We start from the raw sequence: 23,893 nt of genomic DNA on the forward strand, positions 1-23,893 counted from the left end.
AGGAATCAGAATGTCAGAGAACAGAATTGGGAGATCATAGAATGTCAGAGCTACAAGAGACCTTAAGAGTCAATGTCTCCAACTTCTAACTTCATGTCTAGATACCTCCATAAGAGAGATTCCAGGGGAAGACTTCTAACCACCGTAGCCACACAAGCCCCGTTACCAACAGATCCTTTTGTTCTGTGTGCCCACGTGTGTGTGCACCAGGAACACACAGGAAAGGCTAGTTTGCAGGAAGTTAAGGTTGGGATCAGCACACACAGCTGAGAGTTTTGCACACTGCATAAAAGGGACCTAGTGGGGGCATCTGGGCCAACCTGTCCTCCCCAAGGCCAGGTCATGAGCTCTGGGGTGAGGCTGGGGGTGTTGTACCCTTTTCACTCTGCCCAGCAAGACCCCTTTTTCTAATTTTCACAAATATACCCTGTAAGGTTGAAAGCCAAGGACAAATGGAAAACCTGCTCAGGTGTCGTGCACATATCAATAAATACCAGGTCAAAGGCTTTCACACGCACAACATATGAAGGCCCACAATGCATGAGGCATAAAGTCTACTCTCTATCTGTCTGCTCCTCTGCCTGCTCATTCTTCCACTGTCCCAAGCACCTGCCACACGGGGAACAACTGTAGCAGAACATGACAACTGTGGGAGACTGGTTAGAAAACTCTCTTGATGCTCCAGGACAGAGCTGACCAGGGTACGAAGACAGTGGTAAGGAAGGAGAGGAAAAGTGAACTTGAGAATCAATCTGGAGATAGACCCCACTCAATTGTGGGATGAAGGAGGTGATAAGGAAAAGCGAGTGGAGTCAGGGTTGGGGGGTCATGGTGACCTCAGAACAGTCCCTGCAGACTAATGGGGTATAGGGGTGAGGCCACAGGAAGCTGGAGGGTGCTGGGAGGTGAAGAAGCAGAAATGCAGTAGAGACTCACCCCTGTCAGAGAGAGAACGTAGGGTGGCGAGAGTGAGAGAGAACATTACAGGAGATATTCATGCCTGTGCATCTGGCTAAGATGGTGACACTTATGGGCTGCTGGGAGGAGCCAGGAAAGACGAAGAGGTTGAAGAGAGAAGTAGGGATGGTGGAGTCCCCAAGGGCCTGGGGTCCAGAGCACAGGAGAAGGGAGTAGCCTTCGGTGGGCCCAAGGTGGGCCATCCCCAGAGCCTAGAGGGTGGAGTCAGGATGGGGACAGATAGAGACACCTGTGGTGTGGGGGCCAAGAAGGTGATCAAGTTTATGCCTCATGTCTCGCATTTCTCAAAGAAGCTAGATGTCAAGGTCTGAGGGCGGGGAACTCCAGGAACAGCTATCACAGAGAGGTGTTAATAGAGACAGGGAAAAGGATTTCTGCCCAGCCTTGGCCTCTCCGCTGAGCCTGGAGGTCAGCAGGCTCTAGCAGGGAGTCTGTAGGTTGCCATGATCTTCTTTCTGTGGTGCCTTATAAATCAGGCACAGGAGTGGTGAGAGAGAACGGGTGACGAAGTCCTGAGGCCCACGTATCTTGCCTGGGGGCTCCCTGCCTTCCCCTTGCCCCAAGCTCCATGCCACCCAGCCACCAGACTCACCCACGACAGTGAGGTTGACCTGGGCCTGCCTGCTGCCCAGCTTGTTCTCCACCAGCAGTGTGTAGCAGCCGCAGTGCTCCTGGCGTGCAGCCAGGATGGTGAGCTTGCTGCCGTTCTCGCTGTTCTCCACCTTCATGTGCTCGCTCTCCTGGATCTAAGGGTGGAGGATGGATCAGGTGCTGGAGCCTTGGGCCCTTGGGCTAGGCAAGGAAGGGGGCTCCTCCCCATTCCCTGCTTCCTGAAGGATGCAGCTGGACAAGCTGTGGGGGGCTCAGTCTAGTCTGGACTCTGCACTTCCCCCTGAGGCCCCTTCTCTCCTGCATCCAGAGCCCAGCTTCCCTGAGGGTGCCAGGTCTGTGGTGGGCAAGGAGGGTGTGGAGCAGGGGCAGGATGGATGAACGAGCTGAGCACTCACTGCTCCCAGAAGTACCCTGGTCTCCCTCTACCTCTCTGGAATGGGATGATAGGAGAACTCATCTCAGCAGTCATTCACAAGGTCCACTCCAGCGGGTTCTAACCTCTTCTGTGCTGTCCAATGCTGTAGCCACTAGTCACATGTGGCTATTTAAATTTTAACTAGTTAAGTGGAAACAACCCAGATGTCCATCAACTAATGAACAAATAAAATATGGTCTGTCCTGACAATGGAATATTTATTATTAATTCATTGAAAGGAATGAAGTACTGATTCATGCTACAACATGAATGAGCCCTGAAAAGAGTATGTTAAGTGAAAAAAAAAGAGAGAAAGCTACACGAGAGGATGACACACTGTATGATTCCATTGATATGAAACGTCCAGAGTATGCAAATTCATAAATACTGAGAGTAGGTTAGTGGTTGTCAGGGCCTGGGGAAAGGGGAGGAATGTGTGCTAATGGGTCTGGGGTTTCTTACTGGGATGATAAAGGATTCTAGAATTAGATAATGGTGATGCTTGCACGACCTTGTGAATCTACCGAAAACCACTGAATTGTACACTTTAAAAGGGTGAATTTTATGGTATATGAATTATATCTTAACAAAGCTGCTACAACAATTGTTAATTAATTAAAATTAAATATTCAGTTCCTCAGTTGCCCTGGCCACATTTCAAGTGCTCAAGAGCCACATATATATGGCTGGTGGCTGCCATATTGGATAGCACAGAGATAACACTTTCTTCATGGCAGCAAGTTCTGAGGGGCAGAGCTGGGACTTGCCTAACCGTCTCTGAAAAGTGATGAGATTCCATCTTATTTCAGACAACAGTAGTCCAGATGTCACTCAGGGCAAACAGACTCTGGGATTCATGCTCTGGAAAGGCGAGCTTCTTAGTTCCATCTTTTGAGACCAGCCCTACTTTCCTCCCCGTTAGTACTAAGTGTTCATCTCTGGGCCTAGGAGAATTTGAGTGGTTTTAAAACAGAGCAACAGAGGGCTCAGAATAAGTCTTCACAACTTCCCGCTCCTGTGCCAACCCACCATTGCAGGGTCTCTGCTGATCATGCGCACAGACACGCACTACCACCGCAGGATTGGTGGAGCTGCACAGACACGCACTACCACCGTAGGATTGGTGGAGCTGCACAGACACGCACTACCACCGCAGGATTGGTGGAGCTGCACAGACACGCACTACCACCGTAGGACTGGTGGCGCTGCTGGGCTCCCCACGTCCTTTCAAAGCTGGTTGTTTGGAAATTCAAACATTTTTCCATAGGAACCATTATGATAAACTGTAGCTAGATTTCTGGGTCAGTCAGACACGATTCCATTTATCATACAATTCTTCTATCCAAATACTCACATTTGCTTTTATCCCTTCAGCATGTGGCAAGTTTAAGCAGTTATGACAGACAGGAATCAGCAGGCTGACCCAGAATCACAGCAAGCTCATGGAGTCTAAGGGTCATCTTGGGTCACTGGCTCGACTTTCCTGACTCTGAATAGGATTCTAGACTGTGCTATCAAATCAGATGAGGGCCATGGATGGTTTCTACTTTTCCCCTCACACTTTTCTCTATTACACAAATTGCCTACAAAGGCAGGAATTATTGGTAGATTCAGAAGCAAAGGTTAGCAAGAACTCAGGTTTGGCAGGTGAGCGATGGTAGGGGAGCGGCCTCTCCTATTTCTAAAGCTATGAAGAGTAAGGCCATTTCCAGCATGGCATTTCTCATCCCTTTCGGTCCAAAGGCTGTGCGGGTTGTTCCCAGCACCCCCAATGTCCACCCCATCCCGTCACTGACCTGCTTTCGGAACTTCATCCAGGTACAGGTGATGGGCTGGGTGCCTGTCACTTTACCAAACAGCTCCACTGACTCTCCAGCGCGTACCTTCTGGTCCTCAGGGAACTGGATGATCTGAGGGGGCATTGCTGAGGGAGGACAGGGAGAAAGTAAGCGAGGTGGAAGGGTCTCAGGCATTCTGATCACATTTGATGCCATTGTCCACGGTGGTCTGTTGGCTTCTCTCTTGGCTTCCAGAACCTTCAGGGTAAGACTGAGGGGCAGCGATCCTGCTGTAGGACGTCCAAGTTCATGGACCTGCTAGGTTTGTTCCCCTCTTCATTCTGATTCCCTCAGAAATGACCCACACGACTTATATGGCATGATTCTCCATTTATTGGTTGTACTGGAATTTGTGTCTTACCCTAATTTTTTGAATTGAGGTCCTAAGTCACCTATGAATTAAGCAGCACCTTGCCTTCTAACCTCCAGGTCACCCTGGCTGGCAGGCTTCATTCAAGTCCTCAAGTGTCATCCAGTGGAAAACAGACAAGGGCTCCATAGAACAAGGACACACAGAGCCAGGCATAAAAATAGCCCCGAAGGGGTCATGTGCACAAGGGCAGAGCAGGGGATGGATGGCAGGGCAGAATTCAAAGAAGCGGCAGACAGCAGAGTTGCTAGTCCTGTGTGATGCCTTCAACATGAGAAGCAGAAGGAAAGACAAAGCTGTGGAATGGGACCAGGAGCCAAGCTGTGCAGAGGCTCTCCACGAGCAAACAGCCTGAAAAATGCACAGGTGGAACTGAGGGTGGGGGTGGGGTTGCAGTGGGGTTTCTCCTGGGATCACATACTCAGGTGTCAGTCTATCAAGGTAAAGGCAAAACCCCATGGCAGATGACTTCTTTGCCCCCAGATAGTGCCGTGGCCAATTACCTGCTTTCGGAGGTGTCTTGGGGGCAGGTTTCTTTTTCACAGTTGCATCACCTGGAACAAAGAAGTCCACAAGTTATTTCCTGTAGTTCTGTTTCTTCACAAAGCTCCTGATCCTAGGAAGATGCAGTCTTGTACACTGACCCCTCATCCAGGGAGGACTCTTATTTGAACATGTCTTTTCAGGCTGAGCACAGTGGCTCACACCTATAATCTCAGCACTTTGGGAGGTCGAGGCGGGTAGATCACTTGAGGTCAGGAGTTTGAGACCAGCCTGGCCAGTGTGGTGAAACCCCATCTCTACTAAAAATACAAAAAAATTAGCTGGGCATGGTTGTGTGCACCTATAATCTCAGCTACCCAAGAAGCTGAGGCAGGAGAATCACTTGAACCTGGGAGGCAGAGGCTCTTATGAGCAGAGATTGCACCACTGCACTCAGGCCTGGGTGACAGAGTAAGACTCTGTCTCAAAATAAATAAATAAATAAATAAATAAATAAACAAAGTAAATGAATATGTCTTTTGAGAGATCACCTTGCTCTTTCATACAGCCAACCTCACGGACAAAAAAGAATATCAGTTCTCAGGGACCTATGAAAGGGTCCCTGAAGCCTCCAATGAGGTTAAAAACTCCCCAAAATGCTTATGCTCCCAGAGCCCTTTTTGAAGATGATAATGCCACATTCATTAACCACTCTCTCACCCTAACTTTCAGGAAACTCAGAAAGGAAATTATGTCATGTCAGATAAACCAACTAAAATTAGCCTTTGGTGTGGATCCAAGGGTCGCAAGCTTCCTTTGGGTCAGACTGTGGACTGGTGGCTTTCATTTTTTTAAATGTTTGTTGGATGGATGAATGGATGAATGAATAAATGGTCTCCTCCCTTCTTACTCCTACTTCCTCCAAATAACTCAAATGAGAAAAATGACTCAAACAGAAAAGTTATGCAGCACAAACCTATTCACTTGGCTAAATCACAGTATAGTGCATGTGCAAGAACATCTTGAGCTGTCGTCACGGCTTGTTTCATATTTCTTCCATGTCTTTGCTCAAAAGCCATCTAACCTATCTATCCAAATGAAATGAAAACCTACAGGCACACAAATACCTGTATGCGAATATTTGCAGGGGCCTTATTCATAATTGCCAAAAACTAGAAGGTATCCAAATGGATGAACTGTGGTACATTGATGCCACCAATAAAAAAGGAACAAACTGCTGATACACAGAACATGGACAAATCTCAATGATTTATCTTTTTCTTCTGCTCAGAGAAGCCAAACTCAAAAGGTCACATACTGTATGATTCCATTTATATGACATTCTAGAAAAGGCAGAATTATAGGAATGGAGAACAGATTAATGAATGGTTGCCAGAGGTGGGGTGGGGGAGGGGTGGGCTGCAAAGGGGCACAGGGAAATGTTTTGTGGTGACAGAACCAGATCTTGACCATGCTGAGAGTCACATGATTATATTAATTTATCAAGACTCATGGAACTGTGCACTAAAGAGGGTGAAGTTCACTGCAGGGAAATTATACCTTAACATAAAAAATGAGGAAAAGCCACCAGTGAGATCTTCCCTAACCACCCCCTACAAACGGCAGCCCTGCCCCCAGGAGCCCTCATCCTTCTCATCTTGCTTTAGGTCCCCCACGCCCCACCCCATGGCACTTATCACCATGTGAAAAACTATATCTTCACTTATTTATTTACTGTCTGCCCTTCTCCTCCCCCTAAACTGTGAGCTTTCTGAGGGCAGGGAGTTTTTTGGTTCACTGCTGTGTAACAATGTGCCTGGCACGCAGTAGGCACTCAGTAACGATTTGTTGAATGAATGAGTGGGCTAATATTAACAACTATTCATCCAGATAGCTTCACCTCTGCAGATGAAGGGGAAGTGGTGTCATTGGCTTGGATATGGGTTGTCCTGTGACCACAGACAAGTTGGTAACTGGTGGAACTTGTTATGCATTTCCACCAGGGGACGGGTGCTGCTGCCCACCGAATGCCCCAGGAGGACTGTGTGAGGCAGCAGTCCCTGACAGGAGCACACTGAGATCACGGAGCGGATGGCTGCTGGCTGTGTGGTTAAGCCCAGGGTGAGGGCTTCCACCAAGTTCACTCTGGCTCGTTGTCATATTGATCCATCCGTCCATCTCCAAAAAGTTACTCAGGGCCTACTGTGTGCCAGGCAAATGCCAATCAGGATACACAACTAACCTGGGTACTGAGGAGGAAACCAAACAATATAAGAAATCAGGCCTCAGGGTCTTAAATGTCAAGGTATGTGGTCCACAGGAAAGAGGAAAGGCTTTTTTTTCTTTTTATTTTGCCATAAAGGACATTTATAGGATAACTGGCAACATCTGAATAAGGTCAATAAATTAGATGATAGTATTGGATTAGTGTTAATTTAATGTTTTGATCATCAAACTGTGGCTTTATAAGAGATTGTTCTTGTTTTTAGGAAATACACACTGAAGTATTTAGGTGTAGAGGGTATTCTTTGTGTAAATTACTTTCAAACTGTTCATAGTATATACGTATATATATGTGTATGTATGTGTATATATATGTGTGTATATATACTTATATATGTGTGGAGAAGTAGAAGGAAGAGAGAAATGGAAAAAGAGAGGGAGAGAAAGAATACATGAAAAAACGAAGCCAGGTGTGTTGGCTCACACCTGTAATCTCAGCACTTTGGGAGGCTGAGGCGGGTGGATTACCTGAAGTCAGAAGTTTGAGACCAGCCTGACCAACATGGCAAAACCCCATCTCTACTAAAAATACAAAAATTAGCCAGTTGTGGTGGCATATGCCTGTAATCCCAGCCACTCAGGAGGCTGAGGCAGGAGAATCGCTTGAACCCGGGAGGCAGAGGCTGCAATGAGCTGAGATCGTGTTACCGCACTCCAGCCTGGGTGACAGAGCGAGACTCCATCTCAAAAAAATAAAAAGCAAACATAGTAAAATGTTAACCTTTGAGGAATCTAGATGAAGGGTATATACAATAATTTTTCATGCTATTTTTACAATGTTTTCTGTGAGTCTCAAATTATTTCAAGATAAATTACATAGAAAGTTGTAAAAAAGATGTGTTATTCAGTCAACATGATGTGGCTGTTTGAATGGAAAAAGAACACTGTTGGTGGAGGAGATGGTTAGTTAGAAGGCTAAAAGATAGGATGTAAGATGGACCTGAAGGTTAGGGAAGGTCTGAACTGGAGAAAAGGGAGAACCCACAGGTCAGGAACAGACAGTGGCTCAGAGGTGAGAATCAGGGTGATGTTTGGAGGAGGGTGGCAGAGCACAGGGCTGATATCGGACAGCAGGGGTATGAGGATAGTGGACACTCTAAATTAAACAAAATTAAGGTGAGGCATAGTGGTTCAGCCTGTAAGCCCAGCGCTTTGGGAGGCCGAGGTGGCAAGATCACTTGAGGCCAGGAGTTCAAGACTAACCTGGGCAACACGGCAAGACCCTGTCTCTATATAAAACAATAAAAACAGCCAGGTATGGTGGTGGATGCCTGTAGTCTCAGTTAGTTGGGAGGGACTGCTTGAGCCCAAGAGTTCGAGGTTACAGTAGCCATGATTTTGCTACTGCAATCCAGCCTGGGTGAAGAGCGAGACCTTATCTCAGAAAAAAAGAAAGAAAATTAAAAATTTGGTTCCTTGGTTGCACTAGTCACATTTCAAGTTCTCAATAACCATATGTGGTTAGTAGCTATCACATTGTGTTGATGTGGGACATTTCTTTCATCACAGAGAGTTGAGCTGAGGCTTTGTCCTGAGTGAACAGCGAGTCCTCACTCAAACAGCAGTTGGGCTGGGCTAGAGGTCCCTGATAGGCCTTTCCAGCTCTTGGGGGACAGATCCAATTAGGAGGCTATTGCCATACCTTGGAAGGCACTGATCAAGATCCATGCAGAAAAGAAGATGCAAATGAGAGGCAGAGGAAAGTTAAAAGAATTTAAGGGGCTAAACAAGAGGGAGGTACACAGATTACTTTGAGATTTCTTGCGTAGATACACATGGAAAGTCATACTGAAGGAATACAGAATTAGGAGTACCAGACTAATCTGTTTGAATCTGTTTGTAGGTTAGAAGCCCAGGATCAGAATTCCAGAGGGAGGTTGGTGGAGACTGGAAGTGAAAGATTCCAGAATTAAAGAAGCCATTAGAATGGAAACTGTGAAGATGGGCCATTTCCTTGGGGAAAGAGAGTGCAATGAAAGATGAGTGGAGGCTCAGGGTTCGATCCCAGGTGTGTCCACAGTAAAGAAGCTGAGACATGGGAGAGGGCTGTGGAAGGACCCTGAGAGCAGGAGTGTCGCAACAAGCAAGGGTAGAGGAAGGCAGATGCTGGGAAGAGCGCCAGGTGTGCCCAGCATGGAGTGAGAGATGGTGATGCTGGAGAGGCCAGGTTCCATGGGACAGCATGGTCCAAAGTCACCCCAGAGGAGATTCTTGAGTAAACAGTGGGGAATGAAATAGTCAACGATGCTGGAGGTGAAAGGACAAAGAGAAACAAGGAAACAAGAAGGAATATGAAGCTCAGGTTTCTTCTGAGGTGAGAAAAGAGAGAAGATGACAAGGTGGAAAGCAACGGCTGGGGCACAGTGGAGAGGGAGAGCCCAAAGATGCTAGAGGGAAGAGCATGGGGAGCCAAATCCTTTGGTGGGGGAGACCAGATGCGATATGGGATGCCTGTGACTGGCTGAGCCACAAAGGCCCTGCCCCTCTTCGTCCAGGACTGTTGGGAAGAGAGAGGCCCTCCAGGGAAGAAGAGAGGGCTTCTACTGGAGCCCAGACCTGATCTCTGGAGAGAGGAGGCCATCTGCTCAGAGGAGCTACGTGGAGGGCTGTTGTCATGGGCTGAATTGTGTCTCCTCAAATTCACATGTTGAAGCCCTAACCCTTGGTACCTCAGAATGTGACCGTATTTAGAAATAGGGCCTTAAAAGAGGTAATTAAATTAAAATGAGTCCATTAGGGTGGGCCATAGTCCAATTTGACTGGTGTCCTTATAAGAAGAGATTAGGAAGAAGAGAGAGAGAGAGAAAGGAGCGAGAGAGAAAGACGGAGGACGGGAGAAGGAGAGAGGAGAGCGAGAGAGACCAGACAAACGCACACACAGAGAAAAGACCACGTGAGGACACAGGGGAAAGATTGCCATTTTCAAGCAGAAACCTCGATCTTGGACTTCTAGCCCAGAGCTGTGAGAATCAATTTCTGTGGTTAAGCCACCCAGTCTGCCATGCTTTAAGTCAGCCCTGGAAGACTAATATAGCTGTGGATGGGCATCACCAGTGGGGTGGGCACCAGAGGGTGTGGGAAGGAGGTTGACAGTCTCTGGGGTGAAGAGCTAGGAGCGCAACATGAAATCAGGGGACTCCAAAGTCCTGCCCCATACTTGGTGGCTCTGGGTAAACCCATTTGACTGGAAGTGAAGCCCTAACTAATCTTTCAGTGTCATAGTTAAATAGGATTGAAGGCCAAATGTTTATGTTTGTTCTGTAAATTTGGAGCTACCATTATTTGAATTGGTTAGCATTTGAAGTTGGCTTGGTTCCTATCAGTAAAAACAATTTTAAGTGTTAACAATGTTTTATATCTTATTCTATACATATTTTATACGACCGTCTGCTGAAATCCACTAATTGTATACTAGGCTTATAGGCAGAAAACACCTGATTGTAAAAGCCGGTTTCTCAGAGGGAGCGTTTCACTTGGTTCTTATCCCAATCAAATACAGCAGGCAGCATCATAATGTCTCCATTTTATGAAAAAGGAGATGGCATCTCATAAAAGTCTGGTGACTTGCTGGGTTCGTAAAACCAGATGTTCTGGAGCTGGAAATGGGACCCAAGCCTCCTGCCAGCCAGGGTATGGAATAAATAAAATTTGTTGTGGAGTTAAGCTACATTATAAAGAAAGTATAGCATATAGTGCATGTTTTTTTTTTTTTTTCTTTCTCTTTCTTTCTTTTTTTTTGACACAAGGCTTTGCTGTGTCGCCCAGGATGAGTGCAGTGGCATGATCACAGCTCACTGTAGCCTCAACCTGCTGGGCTAAAGTGATCCTCCCATCTCAGCACTCACCCAGCTAATTTTTTGTAGAGAGTCACTATGTTGCCCAGGCTGGTCTCAAACTCCTGAGCTCAAGTGAGCTCCCACCTCGGCCTTCCAAAGTGCTGGGATTATAGGCGTGATGGTGAGTGAGCCACCATGCTCAGCCTAAGTGCATGCTCTAACATCAGCCCCTCCCCCCACCATCCGCCTCTCTGAAACAAACAGATCCCCAGAGGACTTCTCTGTCCTTTGGGGCAAGTTTGGCCCCTTCAGCTATGTGGTACACCACCCTGTTGGCCAGTTCAGCCTTACACTGACCTGAGAGCTCTCATGTAGCACCTGTGCTTCTTCTATCCAGTCCAGGTCCTCAGAAGAGGGGACATTCTGCTTGTCCAGATGCCCAAACTCACAGTACTCCTTGGCTCACAAACTAGTTTCCTCTCCTCTGGAGTCACTCTTATTATCTTATTATTCCTGTCAGCCCTTTGTCTCTCATCCCCTTCTCTGACACCACAAACTTTATGTACTAGCCAGTCAGAGAGGAACATCCTAGAAGGAAAATAAAACCCAAGCACCTCTGCAAACTCCATAGTGGCTGCTGGCCACGGGACAGGCAGGGAGGGCAGAGCATGCCCTACTCAGGCTGCCCCTCTGAGGAGGGGCTCAGCCACCTCCTTTAGGCAGTCAGCCCAGGCAACACATCCTTCCTGGTAGAGCACTGCCCCAGGGTACTGTGCTCCCCGCTGCCCTTTGAGCTCCTCTTTCCATCCCCTATTCTCCTGCCTCCATTTCCCCTGAAGCCACACCTCTCTCCTGAGCCCATACCAATACATCTAACTACCTGACCATCATCTCCCAGGGAGATGCCAAACACATACTGCCAGTCCACCATGTGCAAAACCAAATCCAAGACCTTTTCCTCACACCTGCTCCTTGTCCCCATTTCTCCCAAGTCCCCTCCCTGCCCATATCCCCTGACTAATGCCTGTTGACTACACCAACTGAGCACCTCCTCAGTCTGCCAGTTTCTACCTTCCCACCACCAGCACTGTAGTCCCAACTGCATCACCTCCTAGGTTTCTGGTCCCCTGTCCCCCATCACATCTGTCACACTGTGGCCAAAGTGATCTTTCTCAAATGCAAATATGATGTCACTTCACTGCCCGAATCTGTTCAGTGGCTGCCCACTGCCACTCAGGATCAAATTCAACTCGTCTTATGAGGTCTTTGAGCTCTGTCCCTGGCTTCATCCCCAACTTTCTTGCTGGCTTTCCCAAGAGGGGACAACTTTCATCACACCCTCGACACTCAATATTAGTGGTTCTCAAAATTTAACCTACATTATGATTGCCTGGAAAACTTAATAAAAACACAGATCCTTGGCTTCCAGGTGCTGGTGCTGCTACTGCTGCTGGTCCCTGCACCTTCCTTTGGGAAGTACTGCTCTGTAATCTACATGGAATGTCTTTCAGTTTCTGCAACACCAGGTTCTTGCCTTCGCTCCTTTGCACATGCTGGGCCCTCTTCTCTTGGATGGCTCTTGCACATTCTTTGGGCAGGTCCCAGCTCAAGTACCACTAATGCCCCACTGGGTTCATGGCCCTCTGAGGTAGCTCCATCACAGCATTCATCAGGCACTGCTATTTCAGAAACCTGTACCCAACATACACACTATGGCAAGCTTCTGGGGACAGGGATAGGATCTACCTTCTGTATCTGCAGTGCCTAGCATAGTACCTGGCACATGCCTGATAAATGGCCATAAAGGAATGAGTGAAACCCTTAAGGATTTCTGTTAACCTGGGAATTCCCAAGGAACATTCTTCCCCAGCCCTGGGCACTGATACTGAGAAATATAGCCCTGGGGCTTGAATTTTTACATAACTTTCTATTAAAAGGATCAGTTTCTGCTGTCGCATCTTGGATCAAAACTGCCAGGTGCTGAGCCTTCCACTCTAGATAGAAGATTGATATTAGAGGAAGTTAAATAGCCCAATAAAAACATGAGTCAAAACGTTGGATCTGGAAGGCTCCTGGGAAACCTGGAGCAGGGGTGGGGAGGCCAGCCTCCTAACTGTCCAGTTAATCTGTTCCAGCCGACCCAAGCCCTAACCGTCCTGGGGGGGATAAAAAGGAGGTCAGTAACCCACGGAAGTTTCCAGATGCTCAGTCTGAAAGCACCTGAATGCCTCACTCTCAAACATGGAAAATCAGCAGGGCAGAGAGACCAGAGCGAACGTTTGCAAGATAGGTGCAGAGCCTAAAGGTGGGTCTCGCAGAGTCAAAAGGTCTAAGATGATGGAAAGCAAAGGAGAATTAGGGAACTAGCCCTACCAGCCTTGGGTATAGGGAGGTCCCTGGATGTCTGCCTCTCTGGGGACATTTCCCTTTTTAGGTAGGTAGTTAAAAATAGACATCAAATCCTTCACAATTCCCAAAATCAGCATGAACTTTCTGCCAAAGGCTCCTGAAAAGGACTGGGCTGGGTTAAGCGTGGAGCGAGCACCCACCCCATAAGGCTGTATGGGAGCAGGGAGGAGGTGGGGGCACCTGAGGACCTGAGGACGGAAGGCTGAGTCCTACCACACTGGCCCTGGGTGACCTGACCCACTCCCCCACTGCACACACTGGCCCCATCCAGTACATCCTTACAGATATGTGGAGGAATATTGGTCATTTTCCCAGAATTAACATCTCTGGGCAAATTTCTTGCTCACCTTCCTCAAAGCAAGGACTGTCACACAAGAAGATTCCAAAGAAACAGCGCTCCTCTGATTACTGCAAACATCCATTCCCAAACCCCCAGGACGCAGAGCGTCAGGATGGTTATGAAAGAGGTGTGCTGGGCCAGGGGTGCCAGCATTGCTCGCTGGGTACCCTCCAGGTCCCCACTCTGGCCATTTCACTGGCTTATGGGAGACACTGGGAGAGCTGGGGAAGGAGTTGGGAGCAGTAGTGGGTGGAAGTCATAGGGTCACATACCTGTGGGTGGGAGTGTGCTAGGTAGGCACTATTCCTCCTCCCAGACCCACACTTTGGTTGGGAGTAACTGGGAGTTGGTGCCAGCTTTCAGAAACATTCATGGAAATAGCGCAGTCTCTCCCCCAGGGCCCCACATCTTTCACTGTCAGGCAAGTCTTGATGCCAAATCCCAACCTCTCTTCCACCTTTGGAATCCCATCAGGATTGAACATTCCCCATGACCTGCAGAGGAATGTTTAAAAAAAAGATTTGATCCTGGGGAAATCTTGCACGGAAACTGGATACAGTTTTTAATATCCAGAGATGCTTTCAAATTGACACAACTTTCCATTTTAGAGGCAGACACATATGGGAGGTCTAGGCAAAGGTATCTGAGAGTCTCATAATCTGGGATGTTCCAAAGTGACTGATGTCAGAGATGAAGCTCAGACCAAGGCCAGGCATGGACTACAAAGGGATGTTCCATCGGCATCATCCCCAGTGACAGAACCACAGTGGAGGCAGGGACCCTTGGAGCATGGGAACTTATGAACTGGTTTGAAAAATCAAATATTTATTATAAACCTACTGAGGGACCAGCTACTGAAGTTTTGGAGATGAACAGGACCCGGTTAATGTCTTCAAGTTGTAAAAGCCCCACATGGATGCCCATTTATGTCTCTTCTGAAAGACCATCAATTTATGCAGACTGCTAGGAGGAATTCCCAGAGTCTAGTATCAAACTGGCATCACCTCATGTGCATTTCCTAAGGCCACTTCTTAAGCCCATCAATGCCTCCTTCACACAGCCAGCATGCTTGTCTCCCCTCACACAAAATTCCCAAGAACTCCCCTGGCCATTTGGGCCCCCTCCAGCTGGGACTCCCCTAAACCTGTATGCTTAAGGCCTCTTTCCCTCAGGACACTTTTGCTGCTGTGTGACCTAAACTATGCTTGCTGTAGCTTTGGACTCCTTCACACTTCAGATGATATGAAGGAGAGTTTTTAATCTTAAGTGAACTGTGTCACTCAAAAGCTTTCCATCCAATGGGCTGACGCTGATGTCAGAGTCGGGAAAGGCCTGGGGTCAGCTGGAGAAACTCCCCATTTAACTGGCAAGGAAGCCCAGGTCCAGAGGAATGAAGGGCTTTGACCAAGGCCACATATTTAATTACTGGGAGAACCAAGACCTTCGTCTCCTGCTTTCTACCTCATTGGCTTTCTTGCTGTGTCTTGTGCCTGAGTGTTGTCCCAGAACTGAGCGTAGTAAGTTGGCACCCAGAGTCTGACAGGAGTATCTCTGTCTCCCCATGCCCTGCTCAAGCTTAGGCGGAAGAGTGTGGGGTGTTTCTTCCCTGGGCCTGTGAACTTCTTTCCTGTTCCATCTCCAAAGGGAGGAGAGGACCCACTCTGGGCTGGAGAAGTACACGAAGTGTTTTAGGAGTGTTATTATTAAATATTCAACAGGAGAAAAAGATAGCCATAAAGAACATTATTGGAACAACTGACAATAAATGTAGACTGTGAATCAATTAGACAACAGTATTGGTTCAATGACAAATTTACTCTTTGATTTTGATTTCAATAGTTGCATTTTAGTTATGTTCTTAGGACAACAGAATAATTAGAAGTCAAGGGCATGATGTCTCCAATTTGGCCTAAAATGGTAGGTACCTATCTCTATCTAAATGAATAAATAAATGAATATATAGAGAGAGAGAATGACAAAACAGTGAAACAAAATGTAAACAACTGGTGACTCTAAATAAAGAGCATACAAGAGTTCCTTGTACTATTGTTGCAATGTTTCTGTAAATTTGAAAGTATATCAAAATAGGTATAAAAAATTCCCATCAAGAGGCACACAGCAAACACTGAGAGGTCTCAAGGTCCAGGGAGGCAAGCTGGCTGCAGCTCTCCTTCCCCCAGCTTTAGTGGCAGCCAGACCTCTGCCAGCCCTATCAGCCAGTCCTCCTGCCACCGCAATGAGCCAGGGGACATACGGCCAAGCCACATGAGGACAGCACAGAGTATGTCCTGAGACTGTGGCCAGGCCCGGGTGTAGTGGCCAGAACGTAGGTCAGGGTTGGCACCACAGTTCCACACCTTACTAGCTGTGAGACCCTGGACAGGACCGTTTAATTCTCTGAGGCTCTGTTTAGCTCATCCCTAAAATGGGAACAGCTATTTATAGCACAGTTGAGTGAGACTTGGCTGAAGTGACACAGATCGAGCTCCTGAGGTGCTCCCAGTGCACAGGCACTCGGTAGACTCTGATTTTATTCAGCCTGCAGCTGTCCTGAGACAGGTGCCCTCACAATCTTCACTCCAGCATCTGGGTGGCTCCTCCCTGTCTGCCTCCTCCCCATCTGATGTTACCATTTTCTCTTCAGTCAAACCACATAAACCGCATTCCTCTCCTTCACAACCTGACCCCGTTTTCCTCATCCCAAAATCCTCCCAAGCTGCTCCCACCTCCCTCCTGCACTTGTGAGTCGGTGTCTGGCAGGTTAACTTGTACTTCTGTCTGCTTTCTCTCACCCTGTCCTTGCTTGGGTTGGGGTGGATGCCCTTGGCTTTTCCCTCATGCCCCTCAGTGCTCAGCAGGGAGGGAGGTGTGCAGAAGAGGGACCTGGTCACCATCTGTTTGATGAGAAAATCACTCAGCCTCACCTCAGGAAAGATGGATTTCCCTCTTAGACTAGGTACTTCTCAGCCCTTGACACAGATGAACACACACACACACAGCCAGATCGCTCATGGAATCAGAGGTGTCTGGGACTGGGGATGGCAAAGCTAAGAGAAAAAGGCAGGTTGCAGAGGTGTACAGACTGTGTGATTCCATCTCTGTGAGGCAAAAACGCAATTGATGTACTTGTGCATGTATACAAAAATGCATGGAAAAAAGTCATTGAGGATTTTTGGGGCTTGAGTAGAATTGGGGGTAGATGAAAGAGGACTTTCACGTTATACATAGTATATTTCTATATTGTTTAAAATGCTTAAATAAGAATGTGTGCATATATAATGTATATAATTAATAAACTAAGAATTATCCTCCAAAGGGAGAAAAGAACGGGTGCAGACCTAAAAGACATCTCCTTCACTTTCCATCTCTGGGCAGCCGCCTTCTAAGGACGTTCCAGAAACAAACCCCAGGGTGTCTCTCAGGCCCCCAGGGTACAGGCTTCTGAAGGACAAGAGGGCAGGGGTGCAAGCAGGTGCAGGGCAGCTGCAGCCAGCCTGGCACTGCTCTCAGTGCTGGGGTGGCAGGTTTGGGGTGATGGGGGTGGGGAGCGGGGCGGTGGGCCAGCAAAGGGGTACAAAGTGGCGATGACTTTGGAGTGTGTGGAGATACATACTGCCATTCTTTCAGGGGCAAGATGTCTGAAATTCCAACATGGGGGCTCTGCACACAGAGTGAGATCCAAGTGGTGTCTACTGGAGTTAATCCAGTTGTGAATGTGTGTTTTCTGCAGAGATGAAGCACTTGCTGCCAGCCTGCTGCTCCCCTACTAACTCGGATGGAGCTTCACTCCCTGCTTCCAGCCTCCCCACCACAGGGTGCCTTGCTCTGCTCTCTGGGCAACGCGATACTCTGAGGATGCTGATGTGAGGGTCCCCGAGGCGGGTCCACACTTAACAGAGGCAGAAGGGGAGACCCCCTTCTGCTTCTTAAGACCCACAGTGTGGGCATCAGGCTTCTCCCTGGAACAGCTGGTTTCTAGCTTGACTGCACATGGGGTGACCTGGAGCTTGAACAAATACTGAGGCCTGGCACCCACCCCTGAGATTCTGATGTAATTGGTCTGGGGGCAGGGGAAGCCTGCGTGGCAGTGGTTTAAAAGCTCCGCAGGTGAATATAACATGCAGCCAGGGGTGCGAGCCGCTGCTCCAGACTCGGACAGTGACAACTTGCATGGTATTTCCACAGCCTTCTGTTCTCAGGGCAGACAGCCCAACTCCTGCTCTGCTCATCGTCTCAAGCTTGTTTTCCTCCTCCACAGTTTGGCTCTGACCCCATCTCACCTCCTCAAAGGCTCATTGGAGTGGGTGTGCTGGAGCTGAGGGCTGGAGGCCGCCCACCAGATCAACCCCTGCACTGCAGCTTCTGCACCCAGAAGTGGGGACAGCCATGCCATAGCCCCAGTTCACAGCCCCTGGTGCCCTTCCTACATTCTCTATCTCTTCTGCTCACGGTTTTCCATATCAAGTATAGCACAGGCCCAAGGAATATTTTTGGAAGATAAAATTATTAACCCATTCTCACTAGGTTTTTCTTGGTATTATGTATGCATTCCCAACAACTTATTAAATGTCCATTCTTGATATTCTCAGGCTATCTACCTTGGTTAAGTATCAACGAGAAATTAATTCCAATTTCGCTGTCCCAACATACTGAAGGCTGCATTCCCCCAACAGCCTGACTGGGGTACGTTTGAGGAACCCAAGTTCATCATTAGGAAGGTAAGAATAAAACAAAGTCACAAACACTGCGTTGTAATGGAAGAAGATTGTAGTCTGAATTAATCAGGCTCAATTATTATTATTATTATTATTATTTTTTTTTTTTTTTTTGAGACGGAGTCTCGCTCTGTCGCCCAGGCTGGAGTGCAGTGGCGCAATCTCGGCTCACTTGCAAGCTCCGCCTCCCGGGTTCACGCCATTCTCCTGCCTCAGCCTCCCGAGTAGCTGGGACTACAGGCGCCCACCACTGCGCCCGGCTAATTTTTTCTATTTTTAGTAGAGACGGGGTTTCACCATGATCTTGATCTCCTGACCTTGTGATCCGCCCGCCTTGGCCTCCCAAAGTGCTGGGATTACAGGCGTGAGCCACTGCGCCCGGCTTCAATTATTTTTCTCTATCAGTAGGGGCAATTAGGAGCTTATCTTGTTTTCTGTTTGTTTGTCTTAAAACACAGCATGTGCTGGGGATGTTCAAGCGACTCTGCACCCACTGTTGAAACTGTAGGTTTCAAAGGATAGTTCTGCTGTCAAAATTAGATTAAAAATTATAGCCGGGCGCGGTGGCTCAAGCCTGTAATCCCAGCACTTTGGGAGGCCGAGACGGGCGGATCACGAGGTCAGGAGATCGAGACCATCCTGGCTAACACAGTGAAACCCTGTCTCTACTAAAAATACAAGAAAATTAGCCGGGCGTGGTGGCAGGCGCCTGTAGTCCCAGCTACTCGGGAGGCTGAGGCAGGAGAATGGCGTAAACCCGGGAGGCGGAGCTTGCAGTGAGCCAAGATCGCGCCACTGCACTCCAGCCTGGGGCACAGAGCAAGACTCCGTCTCAAAAAAAAAAAAAAAAAAAAAAAAAAATATAAGGGCAGCCAGGGTGACATTGTGACTTTTGAGGCCCTTCTGCCTTCATAGCCCCCTCCTCCACCAAAAAAAATGTACATAGATTTAATTATATATCAAGTATTATATTTGAATTATGTAAATTACTTTATAACTGCATGGGTATAAAGATGAATATATTCATGTTATGAATTAAAACATTGTCTTTGACTTAAAAGTTCACTTTTTTCTTCTAATTTTATAAGCTATTACAGCATTTGGGAGGCCTGTAAAAGCATTGTGGACCCTACGCATGGTGCCTAATGGATGTGTGGGCTCTGGGGAAGCTGAGATCCAAAAAGAGGAAGGTAGCTGTCTATGGTCATGGAGAGTCACCTTTCTCTCTTGGCTTCTTATACCACACTGCGATTTGCCTTCCATAAGCAAGGCACAGCATGTGTCATTCTGAAAGGTAATCGCTTGAACAGACTCTACAATGGAGGAGGAAGGATGAGACCCAGACACGTCTCTGTGACACTGGGAAGGAGGGAGTGGAGGAGCCAGGTGTTGACTCTGGGAGCTGAGGTGAGGAAGAATTCAGGGATGAGGGACTTTTCAGAGGAGTTTGCCAGAAAGGTGTCCCATGGAGTTTGCCAGAAAGGTGTCCCAGAGAAAGCACAAAGGAAGGAACTGGTTCTGTTATTGGGCACTTTGGGGTATGGGTGGACATCAGACTTCTAGGAACTCGGGCAAGAGTGAGTGACCAGGAAGTGGGGGCTCTGAGGCTGCCCTCAGTCCCTGCCCCTGCCTCTGCCTGGTGAAGCTGGGCGAGTACTCACTCTCAGTTCCTAGCACGGGAGGAAGAGAGCTCTTGGGCCTCCGGGATTTCATCTCTGGGGCCTTGGTGTTCTCACTGGCCGGAGCATCTGGAACGAAACAGGTAACAACCAGCGTTAGTCAGCAGCCGCTGAGGAACTGAGCAGAGGGGGCCTCTCGGTCAAAATCCCACCTCGACCAAACTTCTCCCCCAACTCTGAGGGCCCTTTGTGCCTGCTGGACAGAACAGCGCCTGCGTCCAGGCAACCTCCTTCACCCTCCATGAGAGCACCAAAGAAGGGCCGTCCACTGCCCTGGGCCTGATTAATGCGGTGAAGACAGCACCGTCACCTTGGCAAGATGAGCGCACAGGCTGCCCTGGGAGCTTGGGATGATTCCCCAGGAATGCCATTGCTGGCAGAGTCGGGGCACAGTCACCCCTTGCTCACCCTCCCGGCTTTCTCCTCCATCAGGCCTTGTCTCCCTCCTGCTAGACATCCTGGGTCTCCAAAAGGCTGTCTCTCCAATAGGGGGAGGAGGGGACAGGGTCCCTGCCCTTGGGCTCATGGACTAGAACTGGCACACAGCTTCTGATTTCTCCGACTTTCTTCTGCAGACCAAACTTTGCAGTGACAAACCAAACGGAGGTCTCTGAGCAGGCAGCCAGCACACCTCCCCTCTGAGACAGGGTCTAGGCCCCACTGTGGGGCCTCTGCTAGTCCTCCCCCAACAGGCCCAGTGAAGCTGGGCACAGCTGCCTGCTGGGCGGACCTAAAGATGCTGGGCGGTGCCTGCCCTTGGGCTCTGCTCCACACTACCTCTGCCAGAGGAAACCCTCCCTCATGGAGGGCAAGCAGGGAGACATCACTTGGCTGGGCTGGGCTGGGTGGGAAGGCCCTCGCCGGCCCCCAGGACACTGTGGGGAAACCACCCGGGAACTGGGATAAGGAGGAGCTGGTAGAGCGGCTATCACTGGGCCCCAGCACATTCACTGGCCTTCCTTTCCCCACAAGGAGCGCTCTTTGGGGACGGCACTGAGAGACAGTCTCCCCCTTGGAGCCCTCTCCCTGGGCGTTCTTTTCCTGCTCCTGAGGAGAGGAAGCTCAGTGGGGGCGGGGGTGGGTGGGGGGACTTTCCAGCGGAGGCTTCACCACATTCCTGAGGCTTGGCTGGGGAGGAAGAGCCCTCTCACATCCGCCTCCAGGACTGGCAGTCAGGGCTGATCTTGCCTAGACTGGGCTCCTGGGGCTCTGAGGGGTAGGTGCAGGGAGCAGAACTGGGAGCTGGGGACATCCTCCTGCCAGCAAGTGGACTCTGAGCTGCCTCTGGATGCATTTCTCCTTCTGGGAGGCATTTAGGCCCCTCGCCTTTCCCAGAACATGGATCTGCCCGCATGAGTCCCTCTGCTCATCACCACCCCACAGGCTTCCTTCCCAGCCTAGTGCCTGCCTCCTCTCTGTTCCAGGCAATCCAGGGAGGAGGCCCTGTGCGGGTGTCGCAGGCTCATGGCAGCTCAGAAGCAGACAGGCGTCCGGGGGCTGTGGGGGCAACACCCCACCAAAGACAGCGGAAAGCCCTGCATGTACCATTAGGGGCTTTAAGTGGGACTTCTTAACAGTACATGACAGGGTGTGCGGGGGAGCAGACAGCCAAAGCAACCCTTTCAAGTAGCCCTTGACACCAAAACGCTTCCTCGCCTCCACTCCCCACTGCAAGCCGGACTCCTGCCATCTCCCATATGGGCAAAAAAGCCCCAGATGGCACATCAGGGGTCCCTGCTATCTGGAGTGGACACTCTCAAGTTCCTCAGAAGGCTGCCTGCAACCCAGCACGCCAATTCCATGGGGACACAGAGAAGCAGAAAGCCGTAGGGCAGGGATGATTTCATTTTCTTACACTGCACATTTTCCCCAAGGATCACAGTCATTCTCAGCTACAGAAAAATCCTCTGGACATAGTTATTTGTCAGCCTCGGTGGATCTCAGCCTCAGCTGTATGTTAGAAGCACCTGTGCCAGGGTATCTCACCTCACAGGTCCTGGTTTCATTGGTCTGGGTTGGGGTCTGGGCATGGTATGACCCAGAAGCTCCATGGATGACTGATACTTGGCCAACAGAAAACTCCTCGTCTCTCCTCAAGCACAAGGAGTGCACAGGGAGTGGCTCCAGGACTATTCCAAGAGGCAGAAAAACCTGGCAGTGCTTCCCCTTGATATCTGGGGATGAGGGTGCCATAAACCAGGGGCATGGAGTCAGTCTAAGCTTCCCTTGTCCGGGCCTCTCCCTTCTTCCCTTCCTTGAAGACCAGCATTTCTAACCGTTGCCGATGACAATGTAAAGAAAGGTGTACCCAGTAATTGTTTTGTTTGTTTGGCCCCTTTTTTTGAAATGGAATCTCACTCTGTCGCTCAGGCTGGAATGCAGTGGCATGATCTCAGCTCACTGCAACCTCTGCCTCCCAGGTTCAAGTGATTCTCATGCCTCAGTCTCCTGAGTAGCTGGGATTACAGGCGTGCAGACCTGGCTAATTTTTCATATTTTCGGTAGAGATGGGGTTTCGCCATGTTGGCCAGGCTGGCCTTGAACTCCTGGCCTCAGGTGATCTGCCTGCCTCGGCCTCCCAAAGTGCTGGGATTACTGGCATGAGCAACCGCACCTGGCCCTTCTTAAGGAAGAGGAGTACAGGGCAGAGTACATATGCAGTTCTGCACTCCTTGGCTTCAGCACTCATTCTCCTGGTGAGTCTTGCATAGAGGAGGGAGAAGAAGGATCGGGTTTGCTTTTTTAACTGATGAGTAAGCTGAGGCACAAGAAAGCAAAGGATAAGAGGCCCAGTTTTCCTGGGTTCCTGAAAGAAGGGCAGCAGGGACTGAGACTCCTTCTGTCCTCATGCGGTTGTGTTGGGCTTTACTTCCAAGCATCACCACAGCAGAGACCAAGAGAGAACAACTCTAGCTTTGGCTTTGTCATCAGCAATCTTGGGAACTTGGAGAAATAATTTAAACTGTCCCATGTCTCTGTTTCCACATCTGTACAAGGGAATCACTTATTTTCTCTACCTCATGGTGTTCCAAAGCCCAAAGGAGAGAACACATGCAACAGTGTTTTGGAAAGCAGGAAATGATCGTTTATCAGCCGGGTGTGGTGGCTCACGCCTGTAGTCCGAAGACTTTGGGAGGCCAAGGCAGGCGAATCACTTGGACCCAGAAGTTCAAGACCAGCCTGGGCAACATGATGAAACCCCATCTCTATAAAAATTACAAAAATTAGCCAGGCACTGTGGCATGTGCTTGTAGTCCCAGCTGCTTGGGAGGCTGAGCCCACAGAGCTTGAGGCTGCAGTGATCATGCCACTGCACTCCAGCATGGATAACAGTGAGACCCTGTCTCCAAAAAATGGAAAAAAAAAAAAAAAAAAAAAAAAAAGAAAATGATCACTTACCTATGAATTAGTTCCCCTTGACAGCCACATTCCCTTACCTCCTTCTGAGTCAGCTTTAAAATTTTCCACCTTCGGAAAGCCCTCCCTGCCCTGCCCCACCTGCCGCTGCCTCCGTCCTCGGCTCTAGGGTGCCGGGGTTTCACTGGACGTGTCAGTACACTACCCTGTAATGTGCTTTGAGTCTTAGTTTTAGAAGTTCCTGCAGCACTTTATCTTTCCATCTGGCCATGAGGAAAGGGGCTCAAGTCCCCCTTTCAAACGAGGCACACCCCAGACTCGGAGCCCAGCAGGTGACCGCACTCCACCTAAAGTGTCAGCATGGTGGGGCTGTGCATGCACCACGGGGCCCTGCCAGGGATGCAGAGCCAGCAGACCTCCATGCCAACTGCAGCAAGGAGTGGGCTGGAAGGGCCATGTGCCTAATCAAAACCAGCTTTGTGCTCACATGACTGCCCAGGGGATAAAAATAATAGTAATATGAGTTTAAGAGCAGCTTGTATTTTCTATTTTAATCATTTTGTGATGAAATTAAACTCCATTGCTAGATCTAGGCCCCTAAGGCTGAAGTCCTTAGCTTGTGTCCCCAAAGAAGTGTG

The 23,893-nt window shown here is 49.0% G+C and overlaps 1 protein-coding gene across 5 annotated transcripts in view; it reads right to left on the reverse strand.

Annotated features, from left to right (window-relative positions):
* Nucleotides 1-23,893, reverse strand: part of MYLK (myosin light chain kinase) — a 276,708-nt gene that overhangs the window by 50,752 nt on the left and 202,063 nt on the right. For all 5 annotated transcript variants that reach the window (XM_007985581.3, XM_038003419.2, XM_007985580.3 and 2 more), the window contains 4 exons: nt 19,881-19,967; nt 4,717-4,767; nt 3,802-3,929; nt 1,571-1,724 (listed from right to left, as the gene is read on the reverse strand). In XM_007985581.3, coding sequence (XP_007983772.2) covers nt 1,571-1,724; nt 3,802-3,929; nt 4,717-4,767; nt 19,881-19,967 — 420 coding nt within the window. The remainder of the gene's footprint in view (nt 1-1,570; nt 1,725-3,801; nt 3,930-4,716; nt 4,768-19,880; nt 19,968-23,893) is intronic.

This window comes from Chlorocebus sabaeus, chromosome 22, assembly GCF_047675955.1.
Source record: "Chlorocebus sabaeus isolate Y175 chromosome 22, mChlSab1.0.hap1, whole genome shotgun sequence".
NCBI lineage: Eukaryota > Metazoa > Chordata > Mammalia > Primates > Cercopithecidae > Chlorocebus > Chlorocebus sabaeus.